The sequence below is a fragment of the Sphaeramia orbicularis genome, chromosome 5 (genome assembly GCF_902148855.1).
Source record: "Sphaeramia orbicularis chromosome 5, fSphaOr1.1, whole genome shotgun sequence".
Classification (NCBI taxonomy): Eukaryota; Metazoa; Chordata; class Actinopteri; order Kurtiformes; family Apogonidae; genus Sphaeramia; species Sphaeramia orbicularis.
In genome coordinates, this window is record NC_043961.1 from 41,121,623 (window position 1) to 41,146,622 (window position 25,000).

At 36.2% G+C, this 25,000-nt stretch overlaps 1 protein-coding gene and 1 non-coding gene across 2 annotated transcripts in view; one reads left to right on the forward strand and one right to left on the reverse strand.

The window, feature by feature from the left end:
- Positions 1 to 25,000, forward strand: part of rims4 (regulating synaptic membrane exocytosis 4) — a 90,290-nt gene that overhangs the window by 57,181 nt on the left and 8,109 nt on the right. Inside the window, exons 3-5 of the mRNA XM_030134490.1 lie at positions 13,602 to 13,714; positions 16,789 to 16,890; positions 20,817 to 20,956. Of these exons, the coding sequence (XP_029990350.1) occupies positions 13,602 to 13,714; positions 16,789 to 16,890; positions 20,817 to 20,956 (355 nt within the window). The remainder of the gene's footprint in view (positions 1 to 13,601; positions 13,715 to 16,788; positions 16,891 to 20,816; positions 20,957 to 25,000) is intronic.
- On the reverse strand, positions 11,053 to 11,135 carry trnal-uaa (transfer RNA leucine (anticodon UAA)). The gene has a single exon. It is a non-coding gene; the product is annotated as a tRNA-Leu (tRNA).

Below are 25,000 nucleotides of genomic sequence, written 5' to 3' on the forward strand. Positions count from 1 at the left end.
AAAGACAGTTCAATGTGTTCTTTACATAAACAACAGAATCATCCACAGAATGAATAAATATCATTAAAAGAAAATAAAAGAAAAAGAAAAGAGTAGGATGACACTGTTGATAAATGTAAGTAGCAAAGTTACAGGGATGATGACTAGTTATGTAACAAAGAAAGGCTCAAATATCTCAACAGTTTTCTGTCTCAAACTGTTGCTTTGAATAGTGAAAATGCTTTCTAATTTTACTTTCTAATTAATAGAAAAAATATGTTTGGACAAAGGGGCGGAGCCAGAGGAGTACAAAGGGTGATTTGTTTATCAAATTACAGTTATAGCTATCATTTTGATTATCAATATTGATGTTTCTATGTCAAATCCTTATGAACAGGGCATCTTACAGCTATAGACATGATGTGTCCCAATAGTTATGTCCATATAGTTTATAAACATCAATATTTCATGAAAGTTTAATGGGAGATTTTTCTTCCTCAGTGAGATGTGAAGAAAGTAGATGGTTAGTTGTGGTAGAAAATTATTATTTACAGTCAGAGCAGGAAAAATATTTTTGAAATTTAAAATCAGAGTCATGGATAATAAAATAATGTTGACTGAAATGAAGTCAAAACCATCTCTGAGGCATTTTGGAAACAAAGATAACAATTTCAACCAAACTAACCAATGCAATGATATTTATCAAATAAAAAAATATATATTCTGACATTTGTCATTATTGTTTCGTATCCCAGACCCCTGTTAGAAAAGAAACACCTGAATTCAACAGGTCCACATATTTTTGTCCATATAGTGGATGACTGAGGCAGTTATGATATGAGGATAACTATGTTTGTGACTGTGTGTGAATGGTTGTTGGTCCAGGGTCTACAGCCTTTGTCTGTCTGAATCCAGGACGTCTAACCCAGATGGATGGACTATTGTAAATATAAGACTGTGAATTACAGATTTAGTAGATGTTGATGGTTTTCTTTTGGCTGTGAGAACACATTTTCATATTGCAGTAGGAGACTGGCCTTTGCAGCAAATGATTGATTTGGTCAGAATTTACATCTGAGATATTTTATTTGTGCTTCAAGACATAATGATGAAACGACTTAATACGAACTGAAAAGCAGGTTTTTCCGTGACACAAAATCTATTCATCTCTGGCAGGGGTTTTTCACTCAGAGACAGTCAGGAAGGGTTTTACCAATAACACACACACACACACACACACACACACACACACATACACACACACACACACACACACACACACACATACAGTAAAGCCCAGTGGAAAATCGCCTATGACATCAGCAATACTAGCAACACACACACACACACACACACGCACACACACACACACACACACACACACACACACACCCAGATCAGTGCCAACCTGACGACAGTTACATAACAAGAGACAGCACACAGACAGACCGACAGACAGATAGTCAGACGGACAGACAGACAGATAGATAGACTGACGGACAGACGGATAGACTGACAGACAGATGGATAGACAGACATACAGACAGACAGACAGAAAGACAGACAGAGGGGAAAACAGAGATAGAGTGATTGCATCACTCTCTCTTTCTCTCTCTCTCTCTGTGTGTTTGCATATTAATATCCCATTTATTTTGGGGGGATGCAGAGATTCTGTTTTTAAGCTGCTGCATGGAAACACAGTTTAGTCTGTATCCCAGATGCAAATGATGTGCTTACAGATTTATTCGACTTTAAGCTCTATCTTTTAATGTTTGTTGACTTCAGTATATAAGAAGAGCGGAACTTCATCTGTGTGGAAAAAAAAACAAAAAAGAAAAAAAGATAATGCTCTAATTCACATTGATCTAATTAAAATATTTATAGAAATAATAACCTTTTCTATGACATTTTACATTCACATATACCTAAATTGCAATTGTCATTGTTTTCTTTGAATGCCACCTACATCATGATTTGTTTCATAATAATTAAATCTTTATTTAGCAGCGTCTGTATTATGCTCCTATCTGTTTTCAGCTGAGGAGTTAAAGACCGTCTATTGGAGGTGGATGCTCCAAAGAAAATTCCACATCTCCAGTTAGAAGAAAAAATGAAACTACCTTTAACCTTTTATAGTTCACTCATAGAAATACTCTTCACATTCTTTTGTTATTATGTATAATATCAAGGTCAGTGAAGTTACCATCTTTGGTAACGAACCCATAATTGGCAAAAAAAAAAAAAAAAAAAAAAAAAAAATCCAAGAAAAATGTATAAAAAGTACAAGAAAAAACACATGTAAGGTGAAAAAAACATCACTTTTTTAACATTAGACCAACATAAGCGCTGATCCAGACACCTGTCCACATCCACATTATCCCTTTGAACATCATTCCTTACATTAGTACCATTACTTCATGGTACCTAACAAAGCAGGTCCACTCGCTGTTCATGCAGAGGTGGACCTTACAGACCCTGTAGACCACATTGGACCTGAGATTGTTGACTCACTGTCCTCACTTGAACTGCTGATGTCACTGTCTTGTATTGTATGTGGAGATTACCAAAAATAGTCACTTGCCCTATAAAGGGTTAAATATCAAAATCTCCTATTTGTATTTGGAATATGCACAGCTGCATGTGAACAGGATTATAGTGGAATATTCCATTTATATGAACACAGACTGGACAAAAAAAAGTCCCAAATACAAAATTTTGCTGGACTGTCTTTAGTTTTGATGGTAGGACACATTCACCTTGGCATTGCTTTTGCCACACATGGTTGTGGAACATCACAGTAAAGTTATTTCATCCATAGCTGTCTATAGTGGATGAGAGTCAGACTGTAAAGTCTTCTCCATCACATCCCAAAGATTATCAATGGAATTCAGGTCTGAACACTGTGGTGGCCAATCCAAGTGTGAAAATAATGTCTCATGCTCCTTGAACCACGCTTTCACAATTTGAGCCTGATAAATCCTGGTGTTGTCATGTAATATGGAATATGCTTGTGTCATTAGGGAAGAAAAAAATCAGTCCTGTTCATTCAGTTTATTCAGGTTCAGCTGAACTTATTTAATGGAGTCATCATGAACCTGGACCAGAACCAACTGAACCAACCCCAGACCAGACCACTGGCCCCACAGGACTGGACTGTAAATGCTAGGCATGATGGGTAATCACTGCCCCCCCAGGCTTTTTTTGTTTGTTTGTTTTTATTTTAATAAATCAACATTAGCAAGCAGGTAAACCATGAGAATAAAGAGAATAAATAAAAGCATACAGAAGAAAAGACAGAAAGCAAGAAAAAAATAGTAAAATAAAATTAAGAATGTACAAATCAAATAAGGTACATAAGCAGTCGTATTTCGTACAGGGGCTCATTCAAAGACATTTAGGTCAGAAATAACATTCTGCACCTTAATACCAGATTTGCTTTTCAGAAGTTCAAGAGTTTCGCAATGTTAAGTTCATTTTTGTATGCAAGGGAGTTGGTCGTGTTTTCATCCATTTGCATTTGTGAATAAAATATTTACAGGTAGTAATTATGAAGTTCATCACCATTTCAGCCTTTTTGTCCATTAGTGTGCGTCCACAAATAATGTCCCATTCTGGGAAGTTGAAGATGTACTGAATTTTTGGTTCCAACCATTCATGTACATCACATCAGAGGGCATTGCTGTAGATGCACGACATACTGGTCAGTGGATTCTTCTACCTTACCGCAAAAGACATAGTTACGTAATTCAAAGTTAAATTGTTTGTGGAGAAGTTCAGAAGATGGGCATATACCTTGTAATATTTTGAAATGAATTTCCTTGATCTTTAGACTGACTGGTAATTTTAGGTATAAGCATAATAGTTTTTTAAAGGTAGAGCTACTGATATGATATGAGATCAAGTTCCTTTGTATTTGACATGGGTGTAAATGACTAGTTATGAAGTGAGTGAGAAGTTGTGTTTGAACAACATTCTCCAGTAAGACAGAACGAGTGCATGAAAAGAAGAGTTTTACAGGTTATTTTTGGACCATGAAATCACATTGCAAAATAAAAGTTGTACTATAGCCACTAGGCATGGTTGGTTTTAATTACACATTGGAAAGTTTTCAACCCTATTTTAATAGCTGATAATCTCCATAGTTGTTTTCTTTGCTTAATGCACATCAGTAATCTGACCATTCTGACACATGGTTGTTTATGAAATGAGAAGCTAATCGCTGCATCAGTTATGGTAAAATTAAAAAAAAGGGGAAAAAAAAGCCTTTTACAACTGAAACATATTAATCACTGCAGTAATTCCACTTCCACCTCATTGCTAATTGTTGAGTTTGTCAGTTGGCGGTGTCTTTGGGTATGTTTGGGAGAGGCACAGAGAAAGAGGGAGGGGATGCCATGAATGATTTTTTTTTTTTGACAAACTATAACTGGAGTTTACAGTACTGTGGTCCAGTTATGTATGAATGCAATTTCATAATTATGGACATGAGGACAATAAGATGCCACAAGAATAAAAATATAATCAACAGTTTCACACTGTCAGAAGCATATTCAATCTGAGAGGGATGACAGTGGCAACAGTTGAAATGAAATACTTCTATAAATAACCTGCATGTGTGTGTTCATCCTCCTGCTGTTTGTTGAATGGAGATGACGACAGTGGAAGACGTTCAGGCCTTTTCTCACCTTCAATCTTCAGTCAATATTAACACTGTTAGCTAATCATTAAGTATCCATCAATATTCATTCACCTGTTTCAGAATTTATTTTGTGTATGTAATCACCACATAAACAACTGATTTCATAAATGTAGATGAGGATCAGTTGAACTTAAATTGACAGATGAGATACTGAAAGTGGTTAAAACAAGCTCTGAACTGAAAGCAAAACACTAAACAGGAGTTCACCATCACAGCATTTCAATCAGCTGCATCGAACTGTCTGTCTGTCTGTCTGTCTGTCTGTCTGTCTGCGTTTCCATCTGCTGGCTCCCTGTGCTGATTGAAAAGCTCTCTCCTGTGTATCCACAGCCATGAATAAGCATTTTGTTCACTAACACCATCCAATCACACTTATGAGCTTATTGATTTATACAGTGAGTTCAGTCTGTGTGCCTGCTGATGTTTGGGGTGGAGCTAAACACAAATGATTTAATAGTTATTCTTTTATTATTCTTGAAGAAAAAAAAAAGTCAAGATAAATACAAATGTTTGTGACTGTAATTTGCACAGCATCATGGGTATCTGGAAATCAGTGGCGGCTGCTCGTCTTTCAGAGAGGAGAAGCTCCTTGTCAGCTTACATTAAAAAAATTGTCAAGTTATTTAAACATAAATTCGGCCCTCCGTTCCTTTTTAAGAAAATGGTCAGTGACCTTATCGTACCAAGCAGGCGTCTTTTTCAGGGACTTGATAGCTAGTTCACTCCGACCTAGCCAACAGTATGATTGATTTAACTATCTACAAAACGATATTAAACTTGAACAAGAAATTATTAAATTATGTAACTGAAACAAGAAAACATTTAAATTATGTTAAATTGAAACAAGGAAGTACAATGAGTGTGTTTTATTTACAGTGCAAGAAATCAACAAGTAATTTCGTATTGGTTTCTCTCTCGATTTCACAGCAGAATGCTCGACGGTATTAAACTGAACTCTGTTAAGTGAAGGAGTATATCTCAAAATAGCTGTCAATCAAATGGGATTCAGCCTTTTGACTGATCCTCCAATCAGCACGTGGAAGCCTGGCGTTCAGCCCAGCCAAGGTCCGCCCACAGCGCCATTTATCCCCAGAGACGCTGAGCGTCCGGGGGCGGGACAACATCGTGGCATTTATCCAATTACCGTCCAGTTTTGAGGCAATGAAAAAAGCTGTTCCACTCAGTCCCATTGAAGTGCATGGACGCTGGGTGTCTACGGACAAATGCACTGACCATAGATCGTATGAGAAAACAGCGCAACGATAATGTACGAGAAGTGCACAACATCGAGTCCTTTGATTTCTGATAAAGCTGATTCTGAATGAACTCGTCTTTGAGATGAACGTGTTCTAACACATTTGTAGTCAATGAAATGTCAACACAACCGTACATATTTGACCGTTTAATTTTCATAATTTTAGGGGAAGCTGAGCTTCCCTTGCAGTCAATGAGAAATCGCCTCTGTTGGAAATGTAATTTTCAGTAACTACTAGTGCTATTACCAGTCATATTTAAATGTTTTAAATGATGTCAAAGTACATGATCCATATTTCATGTAATTTACATAATTTATTTAGTTTTATTACTTACATTTTTTGTCAGTTCAAAAGAAATTTAAATAAATTAACTAATTAATTAAGTGACATGTTTAATTTAATGGGCTTTTACCTCCAGATTGTGTGGGATTTAAGGAAAGAAATTTGCATCAGTTTAGACAATTTCATGTATTACTGGATACACCGATCTAAATTTTTTTTTTTAAGTATGTGCCTCAGATTAAATGTGCTAAATGTTACGTATTTTAATCAGGTTATTTGGAAAATAGATGACAGAAGTGCTGGTTTGCTGACGTTTTCAAGGTATTTAATGAAGTGTTATTACACATATATATTGGTTTATGTACATTTATACAATGGATTTATAAATGTTCCACTAGATAGAAGCTGTAAAGTGAATGTATTGTAATGTGCAGATAGTGTTTTGAAGTAGATCTGGTAGCTCTGAGACAAACATTCTCTCATTAAAACCCATTCTCTCATTAATTCTCAAATTCTTTATGGGTTAAACTTAAAACCTTTTTCAACCCTGCCTGGTTAATGCCTCACCTTCAATCAGATTAAGAAGCTAAAAGTTCTGATCTGCATCAGGTATAAAGATTCATGAAAACTGACCTTGAATATGATGGAACATGATGGCAGTGTATCATCTGCATACAGTATGCAGTTTACATTGAGCGTCATATTTCTGTGAAACTGCACTATAATCCCCAGATGTGCCTCACACGCACCAACATTATAATCTAAAGATGCGGATTTTATCACCCAGTAATACCCGCTCGGCTAGTATGGCTTGACCTATTGCATGTCATGACTCTTTGCATATACAAAATAATCATACACAAAGGATCTGACCTCATTTAAATTCTCTGAATCTAATGTGCTGACGTATTAATCGCATATTTCTTAATTTACCTAATGTAGCAAATGCCTATTAAATGAAGCACATGCAGAAACACACACACACACACACACACACAGGAATGCAAACACTAAATGAAAAGTGCACGGGAAAATCAGGAGAGCTTTAAATATTTTTAAAAAATGGCCTGTGATGAATGTAATTAACTAATGTCTGTATAAATGACTAACCTCAGCTAAGTGACTTTGTGTGTTAATCATGTTGGAGACAGTCTGCCTTGTAAATTATGCTGTAATGGCTGCTGAGTGTTAGGGTATTCATTGCAAAGTTAATAATAAATGCCAGTACAAGTGCCTCCGTTGGAACAATCAGGTAAATATTTTAACACTTTGATCTTCATTCAACATTGAAGATGAAAGCTGAAGTACTTTTATCAGAGCAGGAGGGAAATAAAGATGGTGTGATGGGTAGATAAAGTGGTGTGTAAGTGGAGATGAGGGGAAGAGGGGTGAAAGTCAAACACGTGCAAGAAGAGAAGAAGGTTCAGACAGAGATGTAAAGGAGAAAGATGTTGAAATGGTGAAGGAAAAGGCTGCAGAGAAGATGAAGGGATGCGTACTGTTCACTTGAGCTGCATGTTTAGCTCATCTGGCTCATCTTCTTGGCTGTTTGCCTTCTGGCTGGAAACACAGATAATAAATGTATTCAGAATGGTGGGACTGTGAAGCCACAAAGCAACTAGAATAATAATAAACAAGTTATGGGAGTTACACAAGTACAAGCTGCAGAGTAAGAGTGAATAGAATAGAATAGAATAGAATAGAATAGAATAGAATAGAATAGAATAGAATACATTTGTTTGTTATTATACATATGTACAATGAAATGTAAAAGACAGACAGAGTGGTACCTATAGGTGGCACTCGTACTATGAATCAACAAGGAGAAGGCTGTTGTTTAAACAAAACAAGATCAGACCAACTGACACTTTTGGCAAATGGAAATCAGAACCAGAATAATTATTGGGTAATTATTCAAGTAGAATAAAAAGTAGCAGGAAAAATTATCAATAAAACAAAAAAAGAAAAATATATAAATACTAGTGCATTGTGGGGAACCACGGGTTCTTGATGTGGTAGTTTTTATGCTGGGGAGACCTGATTTTAGGGAAAAGATGTTAGTCTATATTTTCTAAGTACTGACATGAAAATTTTTCGGTAAATTATTCTTTAAAATTTAAATGACAATTAATGTATTAATACCAATATCTAGGGACTGAAGTTAGTAAATGCATTGTTCCTGTTTTTAACTTCATTTCCCATCATGCAGTGTGGTACTATGCTTCCTTTGAACCGTTGTGGGCATAGCAACGGGATTGGGCTATTGTATTCCAAAATTACTCATATTTCCCAAAAATATTGGTTCTATTAAAGAAAAATGATATTTAATGTGGAGATGGGACTATTTCTCAACTGTAGGTAGTTAAAAATGTCTCCATTTCTCAGAACAGCACAGATACACACACACACACACACACATTTAAAAAACAATGTTCCTCAGAGAAAGATAGGAAGGGACTGGGAATTTCACTCTCTACAGTACAGATCACAATTAAAGTTAAGAATCCTGGAAGAATATCTGCGCATAAAGAAAGGAAGCCTATATTATATCTGTACACCACTGACTGTCCTCTGCCGCTCCTCCTTTAAGTAAGGACTGGCTGGTTAACTCATTAATTAGTTTTTGCACACATCTGAGCCTTTGTTTTAGTGTCTTTGTGTTTTTACATAACTGAAAACTGCAGTCCCATTGAGATCGAGCTCTCTTTACAAGATTCAGCAGCATACAACATACCAACGAAAAACTGGTTAAAAGATTGTTAATAACAATAAATGAATAAATAATAAAAATAAAAAACAGGTAATAATGTAGTAATAACACAAAACGCTCACCTGTCCATCACCCGGGACTGCCCCCAATCATTACAGACTGTTTCAACAAAGCAAGGACTTCTTTTCTGTTTAGATACCATGAACATTCTTTGAGTGGATCTACTTTGTATACCATGCATCCATCTGATTAAACCACGGCTCACACATTCAGTTTCCCAGCTGTAAGGCTTCAGTTGAGTTCATAGCCTGTTGTTGCAGAGTGGCGCTTACTGGAACATTTGGCATCATTTGAGTTCTTACTGGACTACCTGCAGTAATTGTGGTCTACTGGACTGGATCAGCCATCATATAAGGTCATTTTTCATCATTCATCAATATAGCCATTTAACATTGACTATATTAAAGCAAACTGTAAAAACTCCAACGGCTGTCCAATTGAAGAAGAGCAGCAGTATATTACAGTATCATAAGCATAAAAAATGTACACTTTATGTGTCAGATTACTGTGGAGAACCCTTGTTATGGTCTTGAATATGGAGTTACAGCCACAAACACCAGTTCAAACTTTTCCAAGACAAGCGGAAGTCATGTGTTAAGAATGCGTTCAGGAGAGCCGTTGACATCTCTGGGTTTGGAGGCAAGAAATCAATTGTATGACCTTCCTTGTAGGTGATTCCGCAGACACAAATCCCTTCATCTGTTTTGTTTTTTCTTTGTTCGGTGCATCAACTGCAGCCTTATCTTGCACTTGTACAATTGCACTGAGCAGGCTTTTAGTCATTAGCATTAAAGGGTATAGTGACCTAGCAATGCAAGTCCACTAATGCTATATTCGTATTACCTTTCAGCATGGCTGTTGGTAAAATATAACCTCTATTAATGATTTAAGATGTGGTCTGTTAGTGCACGTGAAAGAGTCATCAGTCTGTACAAGTACACAGTGTCCTTAGGACAGTTTAAATCAGACAGTAAGGGACCACACAAGCCCATACGAGATGAGGAAGATGAGGCTCCTGAGTGGACCGTAAGGATAAAAACCAAACCAAACTGATAAAGAAAGAGAAAAAGTAAACAAACAAACCACTAAATAACTCACCTAAGTAACTGGTCCAAAGTGTCTCTTATGGATCACTTTAGCCCAGTGTTTTTCAACGGGGGTGGTACCGCCCCCGGGAGGAGTTGGGACAACATCGGGGGGGTGTTTGGAATGAGAAAGTTGAGAGGGGGGCACTCATACAGAAATGGGGGGCATTAGTCACAGTTAGCCATCACAATGTATATCAGAACAACAGAACAAGCGGTGCCGTTTGTGTACTACCAGCCTGCAATCTCAATAGCGTATTTACGTGTCACCCCCACCACCCTCCTCGGTCTTCCACTCTAAGGTCCGTTGCGTCACTTACTGCCCCCCAGTAAGGTGAGCATAAGGGGGGCGCTACCTACTGAGATATAAAACCCCCCCTTTTCCGCCCCACTCGCAACACCCCCTCCCCCTAGGGTAGCAAAATTTTTTAGGGGGGGGGGCAGCAGAAAGCTCACAATGACATGAGGGGGTGTTTGGTCAAAAAAGGTTGAGAAACACTGCTTTAGCCGCTCCCCACACCCGGACAAAGGAGGATACAGGAGGACAGTTGGAAATGGGGCATTAAATAAAACTAGAATTGATAGAATATAGGAGATTTAGAGTTCTAAACATATTTAGGCCATTTTTAGTCTCACTTTTTGTCTCTAACACAATGTTATTCCTCTGTCCTGCATTGTTCATTACAATTACATGAACATTTACAATTATGCAAATTACAAACAAACAAAAACTACTTTTGTTACTGAGGAGTTGGAAAGACCGTTCCTTTTCTGTATGTAAGACGTGCAAGTGATAACATATTATTGACAGTATTTTATGTCTTGGTCTTTTTTTTTCTTAAGTGCATTACATGACATTATTGCACTTCAAACATTAACTTCTACATGCTGATAGCTTAATGTTATAAAGCAAACTGTAGTGAATAACTGCAAAGTAACAGCTTCCACTATTTATCTGGTACACAGTCAGTGTGGTCTTCCTACCAGGAGTGGGGTTTGAACCCACGTGGGCTGATGCCCATTGGATCTTAAGTCCAACGCCTTAACCACTCGGCCATCCTGGTTACATTAGCAGATATTTGACTGAGCTCCTGTCTCTGTATTTCTATTGTTGTAATTCCACATCAACAAGCAGCATAAATCAAGATTTTAAAGTAGTGTAAATCTGAAATAGAAACTGATTTGAGCTACAGCAGGGTTGCCAAACATACGGCCCTTGGGCCAAAACCGGCCCGTGACCACTGCGTCCACCTGCTGATAGTGGTGTATTTAAGTAGTGGGATTGGACTCAAAAACATCCTGGGAGGTGCAGTTAACCCTTTAACCCCTGAGTCATGATTCCAGGTAAAGGTCCTTCTGTGAATTGTTGTCTGTTTCAGTGTCATAAAAGCTGCTGTGAGTATGTGCTTGTGTTCCTTTTCTTCAGTGGTTTTGCTTTACTGTGTGTTTTAGGGTCAAAACAAGGTGGAATAACAGAAAAAGACAAAGAGAGGAATTGAAGTTTGACAGGTTTGGACTAAATAAGGCACTCAGAATGTACATCAATAAGAGATTTAGGATGTTGAACATGAACTGTGAACTAGAACACAGTGAACAACAACAAGGATCTGAATTTAGGCCCAGTAGTTTTTGTTTTGAGCTCTTTCTTTTCTAAATCAGTCCAGCTGCTTTTTGACACCTGGTTGAACTCCAAAAAGCAGTCAAAACTCAGTAAAAACCCAGTAAAAAAAAAAAAAAAAAAAAAAAGGAAAATCACCACAAAACTGGAAACAACAGTAAAACAAAACAAACAAACAAAAAAAAGGACCAATGGCCCTGTAGCTTACCGGTACTTCCTATGTCTTATAATGGGGAAATTTTTCAAAGTCGCACCAAATCCAGAATCAGAGCTGGTTCCAAATAATTTCACTACCTTTTGTTGACATCATCATAAAGAAGCTGTATACCAAGTTTGAAGTCAATCGGAATTGTAGTTTCGGAGAAGAAGACGATTGAAAGTTTTGTAACAGACGACAGACGCCGCCGCCAGAGGCCGCATGATGACAATAGCTTACAGCCTATTGGCCAGTAAGCTAAACACCACCAGGAAAAGGTGTTAAAAAAACTTCTATTTTTACAGTGAGTTGGTCTCAGTCACTGCTCTGTTTTTTGGCCCCCAGTACACAGGCAGTGGGGGGTGAACTGAGCCTGCTCAGATGTCTATGGAAAGAACAAGCTCTATTCTATCAGCATGATTGGACATTTTTTTCCTATTGAGCAAATGGTTGAATTTTTATGAATATTTGAAATAAATAATTTGTTCAGAACGCTAATCACAGACATGTCAGGGATTAAAGGGTTAACAGCTACCTCCGACCTATTCCATTGTGTTGCAGCCTGGACAGTTATGTTGAACAGTGGATGTAAGTTCAGAGAGCAGCAGCATCTGCAAAGAGCTTCGACTGTATAAAGCATCAGATCACATCATGGTGGATGGTTCATGGAGCAAACACACAAACACACACAGTCGTAGAGCACCTGGATTCCTGCCACGAAAGCACTCTCCACTGATTCCCAAACCACACACACACACACACACACACACACACACATACACAGAATATGGACTCCGAAGGTCAAACTCCAAAGTCCCAGTTTATGGTTTAAAGGAGCCAATGAGAAACTGGGCTTAAACAGAGGTGATGAATGGTTCCAGTTTTTACTTCATAACAGTATTTCTCTTTTCCTGTAATAAGATGTGCAGAACAGGCCTTTCAGGTCAGTTTTTTTTCCAATCACTATGAAAGATTATGTGCATTATGATGAAAAAGGTTAGAAGAGATCTGACATCGAAGCCCCACAGAACTGAAACATGACCAGAAAATGTGGCTTAAATTGTAAAACTGTTCATAATGTTTTCATTTTAACGTTTACATGTAGCGACAGATATGAAACTGTTGTCACACACCAAAGCATTTAGAACCTGACATAATGTTAATCCTTAAAGACCCAAAACCATCTACTGATGGAACTGTTTAATACCCCCTTTAACCCCAAAAACATTGTAATAGTGGTGTGACTATAACTGCTATTGAAAGAAACAACAATATTGTAACAATACTTTTTGCTTTTCGTTGAATGATTTGTTGTGCAAATTAAAAATAATTTACTTTTTTTTTAGAACAACAAACAAATTTTGATAACAGTGTCAGTGGGTCAATGAGCCTGTTTCCATTGCACATCTCAGAACATGTAAAATGCAAACTTTATAAACTATGCAAAAACAGAAGCATTGCACATTTTTCTGGTTCATTCTCCAAACCTAAACTCTTCGTCTAGTCTAGTGACAGATCACCATGGCAGTAGATTTGTTTGTTGTACGTCCCCAGGTCACTGGGGATCCCCCCTACCCAGGAGTGATCCCATGCCCCCCCTCCAATTCCCACAGTTTAAGAAACACTGGTCTAATTAAAGCCTTTTGAGGACCGTCTGCTCCTTGTTTTTTTTTCTGTTCTTGTTTGACGTCTCCTTCTGTGTCTGTGTCTCTGTAGTCTGAATTACAGTGGCATGTGTCTGGCGTCCGATGCCCAGTTCAGTGACTTCCTGGATGGAATGGGACCGGCCCAGTTCGTTGGACGGCAGACGTTAGCCACAACATCCATGGGTGAGAATTCTTTTCATTGTCAGTTTGTCTAGTACAGGGCTGTCAAACATAAGGCCCACAGACCAAAAATGGCCCTCTGAATGGTCTAATCTGGCCCGCGGGATGAATTTATGAAGTGCAAAAATTACAATGAAAATATTATCAGTTAAAGGTGTTCAGGGGCCACATACAACTCAATGTGATCTCAAGTAAAATAATAACATAATAACCTATAAATAATGACAACTCTAAATGTTTTCCATGGCTTAATGTGAGAAAAGTAAAGTTATATTATGAAAATATTTACATTTACAAACTATCCTGTCACAATAAAATGTGAAAAACCTCAACAAAAATGAACAATCTGAAATGTTTTTAGAAAAATAAGTTAAATTTAACAATATTCTGCCTGTTACTAAAGTGTTTGTAGATCCATTGTGTTAATAATAAGCTGAGACATAATATTGTTGAAATTGCAGTTATTTTTTTAAATGATATTTCAGGCTATTATTTGGTATCACTTAAGTAATACAAACACTTCTTTTCTTTAAATTTCTGTTAAAAAAATATTGTAATACACATTAACAGAAGTAAATATCCATCAGTGCCCTAAATATCAAATTAATTTATATTTATTGTGATAATTGTATGAAATCATGTCTTTTTATATATTTTTTTATTTTGCAAAATGGCTTCCTTTTATGTTTCAAGCTGATTAGATGTTAATGTTTAATGATAAATAATAACTGTACATTTCTACATAATTTCTCAGTACACCACATTATCTAATTTCTTCATTTTTCCAAATATTCTCTGTTATTTACAATAAAATACTGCTGTGGATAACAGTATTTCACCATAAAAAACACAGAGGTGATACAGAACACATGATATACTCTTATGCCAACCATGTTTCACAGTTGATAACTGCTGTTAGTTAACAGTGGATTATTATAGAAAAACAAATGAATAGATGGTAAAGGGGCTAATGGTAATTTGCTTTAAAATGTATAGTTGCAACAGGCTACAAGGCAAGTTCAACTTAAAAAAAAAAAAAAAAGAATCTGTAGATGCTAGAATTTTACTGTTTGGTAAAAAAAAACAACAACAACAAAACAAACAAACAAACAAACAAAATACAGAAGAATGAGACATTTGAATCAGATGCTGTTAATTTTGTAGTCAACAGATGATTAATATAAATAACTACTGGAAAAATGGAGTCACTTTCATTACAAGAGCAAGAAGTACAACTGTTTTTGTTTTGTTTTGTTTTTTACGAATGAATATATATATATTTTTTATTAATCTTTTTTTGAGCAATATAACAGTACATACATAAAAGTAGAATTACAGTGCATATATTATACAGTGGCTTTTACATAATTTTTCCCCACGCCCAAACCAACCCCAAGGCCCTCCAAGAGGGAGAAACAGCAGGAAAAAGAACATTATAACAAAGTCTCTGTGCAGCAGAAAATCTGTTAAGTACAAAAATTAACCAATGTGTCATATACAAAAATTATAACAGCCGATAGAAAATATGAAAGAGAGAATAAATAAATAAATTAATAAATAAATAATAGAAATATTATATATATAAAAAAATAAGTAGACATAGCCTGCTGATACATGTGCCTACCTTGAAATATTAGACATTCCATAACAGTATCAAAAGTAAAAAAAAAAAATAGATAGACAGAATGAATTAAGACAAAAACCAACACCTAAACAGACAAAAAATAGAGAGTAGAGAGCAGGGTGATGGCGTGAGATCAGTCTGAGGCAGTGTTTGTAAAGACTGAAAGTAATCCAAAAAAGATTAGAAGTAGGAGTGTTATATGAAAGCCAAAAGCCAAGTTATAAAATATAGGTTGTTCTGCCTCTGAAACAGGTAGTAATGTCAGAGTTCACCAAGAAAAATAATAAATAGGGCAAAGAATCAACTAAAAAAACTGCTGTTATTTCTACTGTAACAGAATCAAATGACCCATGAAATCAATTCTAGGAAAAATAAATAAATAAATAAATAAAAACATGCAGCGCTGTGTGGGTCTGCTTGGTTGTTATCAGTGTCCCTGCTCCTCAGTATACAGTGATATATTATTATGGTCTGTCCTCTGAGCGGTGATGGACTGTAAGTGGGTCAGTTTCAGACTTCGTCCTTGGCCCGACAACAGTGACGATGACTGGATCCAGACCTGATATCCACTCCAAGATTATATAACGTCAGAGGACACAGAAGCGTCATCTGTCACTGTGGGGACAGTTTAGATCAGGGGTGTCAAAGGTACGGCCCACAGGCCAAAACAGGTCCATCGAAGGATTCAATCTGGCCCTGTAGTGCCAAAATTTACACTGAACTAAACAAGTGCAACACCCTTGACTGGTAATGTCCTCAAAAGCCACATACAGCCTAATGGGATAGCAAGTAAAATAATAGCATAATAATCTATTAGTAATGACAACAACAAATTTTGTTCTTGGTTTGATGTGAAAAAAGTAAAATGACATTATGAAAATATCTATATTTATCAATTATCCCTTTCCAATAAAATGTGAATAACCTGAACAAATAGGAACAACATTAAACATCTTAAGAAAAATAAAAACAATTTTAACAATATTCAAATATATTCTAATCTAATATATATGTTCTGTTCTTATGCCTTGGATTATTTTACTGGTCCGACCCGCTTGAGATCACATTGAGCAGTATGTGGTCCCTGAACTAAAATGAGTGTGACGCCCGTGGTGTGGGTGAACCGGTTCTACAGATTTACAGGAGGTGAACGGTTGCATTTCCCAGTTTATAAATGAGTCGTCTCTAGTTGTGAAAAAGGTCTTTCTATTGCAGTTTTGTGCGATATACCAATTTTGCAAAAATCACTTTTTGCAAGTGCAAAAACCTTTCATCAAAAAAAGAGAGTTTTGGCTAAATTGTCATTCTTCCATCAGGCAAATTTTTTATGCGCATGTGATAATCATGCAATTTGAGGGTCAGTGGAAAAGCGACTAGTGAAGGACACTGCAGCTGTGTTATTTATAGTCACATCTGTCTGATCCTAACGTGTCCCCTTCCTTCTCCCACCCAGGTGATGTGGAAATTGGTCTAATGGAGAGGAACGGGGGTTTGGAGGTGGAGGTGGTCCAGGCCAGAGGACTCACCATGAAACCTGGTTCTAAGGGACCTCCAGGTCAGTTCAAAGTTAGAACACAATAGTAGGATTTAGCAATGTCCTACAACAGCGAACGCACCATGAGACAGCAAATAACATCAGCCCCACACACCGAACCTGCAGCCAACGGGCAATATTATGGAATCCACATCTACGGTATATTTATATGTGTGTATCTGTACCCGGAAAAACAGAGGAATGGAAGTTATGAAAGATGCATGAGTGAAGAGGACGGTTTTCAGTGTTCAGGGAGTTAAGGCGCAGCTCAGAGACAGGATGACGCTAAATAAGTAACAGACACATTTCCTGTCGTTGCTTCTTAGTGAAATATGCAGCTGTTGTTCTGGATTCAGGTTGGACTTTATAATTCCAAAACAAATTCAAACATTAATAAATAACCTCAAACTTCATCATTTGCCAGGATCCTACTCATCAATGATTTGTTTTTCTTCACATTTACATCATTGTTAAATTCTCCTAAAATGGGACCAGTTTTTTCCTTTTATTTTTCTTTTTTTTTTTTCTGATAGGCTGTTGTACTGTAGTTGTGTTACTCTAAGACCATCAGAGGATCCGGTCCTGAAGTTTACCAGAACTTACTGTATTTTCTCAAATGGGAACTGGGCACAGATGGAGTCCAGTACAAACCAGGTCTCTAACAATAGCAAATCAGTAAAATAAATACAGATATTATGGATAAACTTCAGTTAATACTCATGTGATGCCAGTCAAGCACAATATACAACTACTGCTTTAAATACATTAAACAACATGATGATGCTGTTGTTTTATTTTTACTTTGTTGTCCTAGATCAGTTATCTGAAGGCTTATTGTCCATTTTCAGTCACTGCTGTTATATTTCTGCAGATTTCAACTCAACCGTCATTTGTAGAACTTATAAACCTGACAGGAAGTAAATATTTACCGAATGAAGGTGCTGTTAAGCAATGATGGTTTCAATCCACTGAAACACTGAAGGGTTTTAATATGAAATTTGTTTGTTTGTTTGTTTGTTTGTTTGTTTGTTTGTTTGTTTGTTTGTTTGTTTGGTGAGGACAGTGCATATTAATGAACACTCAATACAAATGAAAACATTACTTTGTGAAAATATTACAGATTTAGCTGGGAAGTATTCTCCATCCATAGTCCTCCCCATTTAAAAACAGACTAAACATACAAACAAGACAATACTGTGTATACAACACATTACTTTATAAAAGTGTACATCATACAATACGTTATTAATACAAATGAGCTTGTATTTGAAGTGTTTTGCAGTATTTTCAAAACCATAAACGACCAGGACCGTGTTAACACTTAGGCCTGGATTTTTTGTCTGTCTGTCTGTTAGCAAGATAACTCAAAAAGTTATGGAAGGATTTTGATGAAATTTTCAGGAAATGTTGATACTGGCACAAGGAAAAAATGGTTAAATTTTGGTGGTGATTGGGGGTGGGGGGGACAGATCTGCCTTGGCAGCGGTCTGCACTCTCCAAGTGCTTTTCTAGTGAAAATAAATATTATTTTTAAATGTTTTCTTTTTTATTTTGTGCTAGAATTTTTCTGTTATTTCTATATACATTTGTTTTACTTTATACTCAATTTTTTTTTCTAGATTTGTTTTATTTTGTACTAGAATTTCTCAATCATTTTATGTAGATTCTATTATTTTGTACTGACATTTTAAAAATAATAGAAAAAAATTGGTGTTAACATTGTTTTAACAGATTTTTTTTTTGTTTCGTACTTGAATTTGCACAGAAAAATCATTTCAGGCAATTTGAAATCTGTTTTCCTGAATGTTGAAATTGCACTGTGCATGGTGGTGATCCGCTGTACAGGCAAATGTTCTTTTTTAAGACTGAAACATATAAACGATCAACTTCGTAGCTCAATGGGGCAGCATGGTTTGAACTAGCTTTCACTTATGTTTATGGAAAATGACATCCTGAAGACCACTGACTTCAAGATAGTAATAATTCCTGTGAGTCGTTGTTGTAGGGGCCCCAGTACACTTCTCTGCCCAGGCCCCATAATGCTGTTAGGGTGGCCCTGCAAATGATGTTTATCTGAAATAAGGCTTGATTCAAAATGTGATCCTTTTTACTTTAAACTGAATGAGTGACTCAGGCCTGACTCTAATACAAATGTCCTTCAGATCCTGTAGCAGAGACAAATAAAGGCCTCGTTTATCAACAGCATCAACACTAACACAAAGGTCTGTTGGATGAATATGACTTACACTACTGTGTCTGTTTTTGGATTGTACAACAACAGAATATTACCTCTGACTATAGTTCCTCTCTTTGGTTGCATAAGCTTAAAACCATCATTGATTCTAATTGCGTAAGAATAAAACCGCTTTGACGGAAAAAAAAAACAACAAAATGATAAAACAATGATAAAAGAGAGGAAGAGGAGGATATAAACAGAAAAAAAAACAAGTCAAAAACCTTTTATGTAAATGAAAAGAGGAGAGAAGATAAAAGGAGAAGTTGAATAAAGACAAAGGAAAGACTTGATCCAGATTTCAGTGTCAAGGTCTCAGCTTTCATCATGGACTAGTACGTGTGTGTGTGTGTGTGTGTGTGTGTGTGTGTGTGTGTGTGTGTGTGTGTGTGTGTGTGTGTGTGTGTGTGTGTGTGTGTAGGTGTGGGTGTGTGTGTGTGTGTGTGTGTGTGAGTGAGGACATGGAATAAGAAAAAGAAAACACCTTACATATGCAGCCTTTTTGGTTCATGAAGTGTGTTCATATCTAATATATATGATGGCGTATTAGGGCCACATAGGAAAAATAACACTTGTCACCATGAGAATAAAGTCATAATGTTATGAGAATAAAATCATAGTTTAAAAAAACCTGCTGAGTTTCATGAAGTTACATTTTAATGCAACACAGTCCTGTGAGCTGGTCAGTCCTTGGTGAACTAGTTTCCAATGACCCTTGATATATCAATACTCACACACTACTCATTTGAGGATCAGTTACGGTAATAAAGTATCGATATTAATTAATGAATGCAAAATAAAATCACCTGTGTCACGTCTGAATCTTATAGGGTAACTTACTTCAAGGTTTTGTACCGACACACAGTCCATCATGTCATGTGACCACAGCTGTTTTTAGCCTGCTAGTAACAATTCAGTTCAGCTACGCGTGTCTGAAAGGAGAGCATAGCTGAGAGAAAGAGGAGTGTGTTGTGGGCGTACTTTAAACCCGTGGATAAAACTACGGCAAAGTGTCACCTGTGTAGTAAAAACATAGCAACACCAACAACCTTTATAAACACCTGAAAATTAGCCCAGTTCTGTCAGAATTGCAGTCAATTTATTCTTTTCTAACTTTGTTTTGTTATAAAAATGTGAAATGTGTAGGTCTTTGCAGTTGAGACCATTTCATTGAATTTGATGAATACATTCAAATCATGTTAATTTTTTATTTATGTGTATTATTTCTATATTTTTATTTAATTCATATGTGTTAATTTATTATTTATGTATTTTATTTTGACATTTGTATTTAATTCATGTTTATATTTGTTATTTGTGTTTTATTTTTATATTGTAATAAATATTTCTGTAAATTATTTATTAGTGTTTTTCTAAATTTATTTCATTGCTTAAAAAACTGCCACCAAAGGTTATGCATATTAAAGCTGTTAAATGGACAGTATGTGTCATGTGAGATGTCTTTGAAGAGTAACATTTTAATATAAAAAAAAAAAAAAAAATCACTGAAAGTATCGGTACCGGGTATTGAATATATATGCCAAAAAAGTAATCAGTATCATATTAAATCATAAAAGTGTGGTATCACCCAGCACCATCCTCCTGTCATGCACCTAAATGCATCTAAATGCACCTTTACCTTTTGAATGGTGACATTTTGCGGTCTACACTGAGTTCAGATGTGACTCTTTCCTTGCGTGTGCTGTCATTTCAGCGGCCTATATTAAAGTTTACCTCCTGGAGAACGGAGTCTGTGTGGCCAAGAAGAAGACCAAGTCAGTGAGGAAGTCTTTGGATCCTCTGTACAACCAGGTCCTGGTCTTCACTGAGAGTCCACAGGGGAAAGTAGTCCAGGTAAGATACAATCTACATTAACCCTTTAACACCTGAATTTATATACAAGTATATTAAAAAAAATACATTAGTGTGTTTTTACTTTCAAGAAGATGCTGATTTAAGTGGAGATTGTTCATCTGACCATAACACATACAATAGATAGAGATTTGGGTATGATGCAACAACAGGCATAATGGTCAATAAAGTTTCAGCAATGGAAAAGTAATAAAACAGATTTTCTGTCTCAGGAGATGGAGAGTTTTATTGATGCCATAAAATTATTTTCAGCGTCCTGATGAGTGGGGATGAGTATGCATAAGGGGAGGTGGTTATAATTGACCAGACGTGTCCTTAAACCGTCCTCAGCATGAAAAAAAAAATCTATGAGCCCCACATCAGAAGAGCAGCAGGGGAGGGGAAAAAGCAAACTGATAACCCTAATCACATTCCAGAACATCCTGAAATAGAAGAACATCTCCACAGGGTCATGTGGACCAACCAATGTCAGCTGGGTTCCTTTACCTGAACCACTGAAAAAACCCAGATTCAGGTGTTGAAGAGGAAACGCCTCCAGTTTCACACACTTTCACATCAAACACCAAGACACTGATGACTTCAGCACATTTCATCACATTTCTTCTCCTTCTTGCTCTTCTTTCCCATCCTCCACTTGTTCTTCCTCATCCTCTGTTCAGATGCTCCCGCTGTTTTGTCTCTGATTCATTCCATTCATTCCCATCACCTGTACTTTTCTTACTACAAAACCAGTCCCTCCAGAAAAATGCGGGCAAAAATTCTTTATTAAACGATGGAATATGCAGCGATTTATTGTATGTGATTTTATGCAGTGGGTTTGTGGGAATTTGTAAAAAATGTGTGTAGTTGCAAAAATATGGGGGAACTGGAAAAACATGTGTTTCAATGAAAAAAAGGGATTCTTCTCCCACACCCTGTTCTAACTAGACTACTACTAAATGAAACATGTCTAATTACGACCTATGATAAGCAAACATACAGAAGTAAGCATCCCCTACATCCCAGAAAGGGCTGGTTCTGTTCTTCATTTTCTAAACATGCCTCAAACATGGGTTTAACATTCCTGAGTCACAAGTGTCAAAAATAAAAGAATTGCTTCCTGCTTCACCAAAGTGAGGTAGAACAGACCATCTGTTTCAAGGCTATTACAGCCTTTATGTTCATAGAATATTATTATCGCTGCAGCAGAAACCATTTTCAGATGTTTCACACTGGAAAAGTGGCTCCAGCATCGATTTTCTCTTATGTTCCAGAGTATAGTTGCATGGGTGTAAAATAGTATGAACCTGCTAGGACATCAGGTACTGGTTTGCTCTATCTTTTGCAGGTATTTTTATCAGCAGATGAGCTGCAATTTTCATCATCTTGCAGGATTTTTCAGAGGTTTGTGGTTGGTTTACCTTCTGTGGACGCGTGAGCCGCTGATGTTGTGCATCGCATATTACATCACTACCCGTGTCAAATTACTATGCAATGTTTTTAAACTTGATGCAGAAAAATGTGGGGATTATGACATCATGGGACCCCTGCATATTTTGCGTATTTTGCGCAGAAATATACTATTATTGCGGTGAATATGTGCCCTTTTTGAAAAAATGCAGACCCCCGCATAATATGCACTATTTGCTTGATCATGCATTGAATTATGCAATCGCATAATTATGTTTTCTGGGAGGACTGCAAAACTATCACAGTAGGAGAAATCATAGAAAATGGCAGACATCACATGTTCATTTTAGAGATCACTGGTTACTTTATTATTTAGACAACATAGGATCAGGTAGATTTAAAGTGTAAGATTAAATTCAATCAGTACTTTGTTATTTTATTGCTACAGTTTATTTCTAGTCTACTTCATAACATCTTTTTCTCTTCATACATCATTGGTACAAAATATGATGATTAAATGCATGAAATGTATGACAAAATAAATTATTAAATTAAATTAAAATATAAATTCCAGTAACCAAAAACTGATCTAAGATATTTAATAACTTTAAAACTACTGATTTTATCAATACATTGAAATAATTCAGGTAAATCTAGTTTCTCAGCTTTGCACATGTCCCTTATGTAGACATTCAGAGGCTCTGTAGTTACTGTGGAAACAAAATCATCTTCTACAATATTGATTCACGAGTAAAACCCACAGAGTTGGATCAGTGACAGTGGATGGACACACTGGGTTTATGTTCAGTTAATGAGAGATTTGACTGAAAAAGATATTTTTTCTTCAGTTTTCTCTGTTTCTGATATAATAACAGTTGAATTTGAAGGCTTTGGGGTGCCTCAGGGTACTATTCTGGATCCTGTTTTCTTTGTATATGCCGCCTGTGGGTTCCATATTACATGCCATATGGGTTACATATGATGTGCAAATCTTGGCCCTTAAAGTAAATAATAAAGCCTCTGTGCAGGTCCTATTAGACTGTGCAGAATGTCATCTGTCATCTACAACATTGATTCACTAGTAAAACCCATATTTGACAAATGACAGTGGTTGTAGACATTTATTTTACATTCAGTTAATGACTTTTAATTCCATTTTCTCTGTTTTAAGATGATAGTCTCTGAATTTTCTCTGAGCTTTGGTGAGTATCTACTTCTTCAGCAAATTAAATATTGGAAAATACAGGATTTTCAAATGACAAGATTAACATGCAAAATGTAGAGGATCACTTTAGAAAAGTTCAAAGTATAGATAAAACTTTATTTGGAAGTCACCACAAAATAGTTGTAGGTCTTTAAGGGTAAACTTTGTTAGTAATTTCATTTTGTTTGTTTGTTTTGAAGTAATGTAAAAAATATATCATTTGTCAAATTTGACAGATTAGTTTTATTAAGTGCACGTTATTTGTGTTTAAGCATGAATTCAAACCAGCCTTAGATTTTACTGTTAAAGCTGTTAAACCTGTTCAAACTGTGTTTCAGGTTTTACTAAAAAGATGCATAAGTGTTTGGTTCAGGTATGAGGGCCTTTGTTGTCATGGTTACAGTAATCAACATGTGCTACAGGGTTATGAAACGGCCACAGATAAAAGACACAATGTTTTCTTTTCAGTGGGAATTGAAGTCGTCGGGGTCTGCAGCGTCGTTAATCCACTCCATTGTTGAACCAGCCTTTTTCTTCTTCTTCCTCATTCCCTGCTTTTCTTCTCTAGTCCACATTTCTCCTTTAACTCTTACTCTTTTCCTTCCTCTTTCTTTACCTCACAGCTAATTTAAAATTTCTTCCCTTTTCATTTGTCTGTTTTTTGTAGCATTCACGTCTTCATTCTCTCTTTTTTCCTCCCTCTTGTAGTTTTCTTTCGATTTCAGTCACATTGTGAAGTTCATTCACTTTTTCATTGTTTGTTGTTCTTTCCTTTCCTTTCCTTTCCTTTCCTTTCCTCTCCTTTCATTTCTACCCTCCCTTCTTTGCCAACAGTGTTTTCAATTCTTTCTAGAGTTTCAGCCATCCATTATTTTTGGAATCGATTAATCCTTTGATTATTTTTCTTTGATTGGCTTCGATTAAATGATGATTTAACTTGTATGAAAATGATGAACAACTTGTCCTTTATTCCAGAACCAGCTGAAACAACAACCACAAAAAGTATAAAATAAATAAAGGAATCAAAGGATTTATAAAACATATCTATAGAAATAAGTTGAATAACTGAACATAGAGCTAACATCCAACTGTGTGTTGATGCTGGTGTCATGTGCATCACAATAAGCGTCCGTGTGAAACACAACAGTGGAACCAACATTTTAGAGCAGAGAAATTAAGGAAACAAATGTTTGATTCAAGAAAATTAGTATTGAATTTTTTTTTTTTTAAATTCACTCTAATCAATGAATTTTTTCAGCTTTAGTTTTTTTTTTTATTCCTTCATTCATTCTTTTTTGTCTCATTCCATTTCTTCTTGGGATTACATTTACTGTCAGGCCTTGTTTCCTCTAATCACACATTTGGATTGAACAGACATATTAGTGGACACATCAGCTACTGGTGTCGTCATGTGTGTTAAGTGCAGTGTGTGT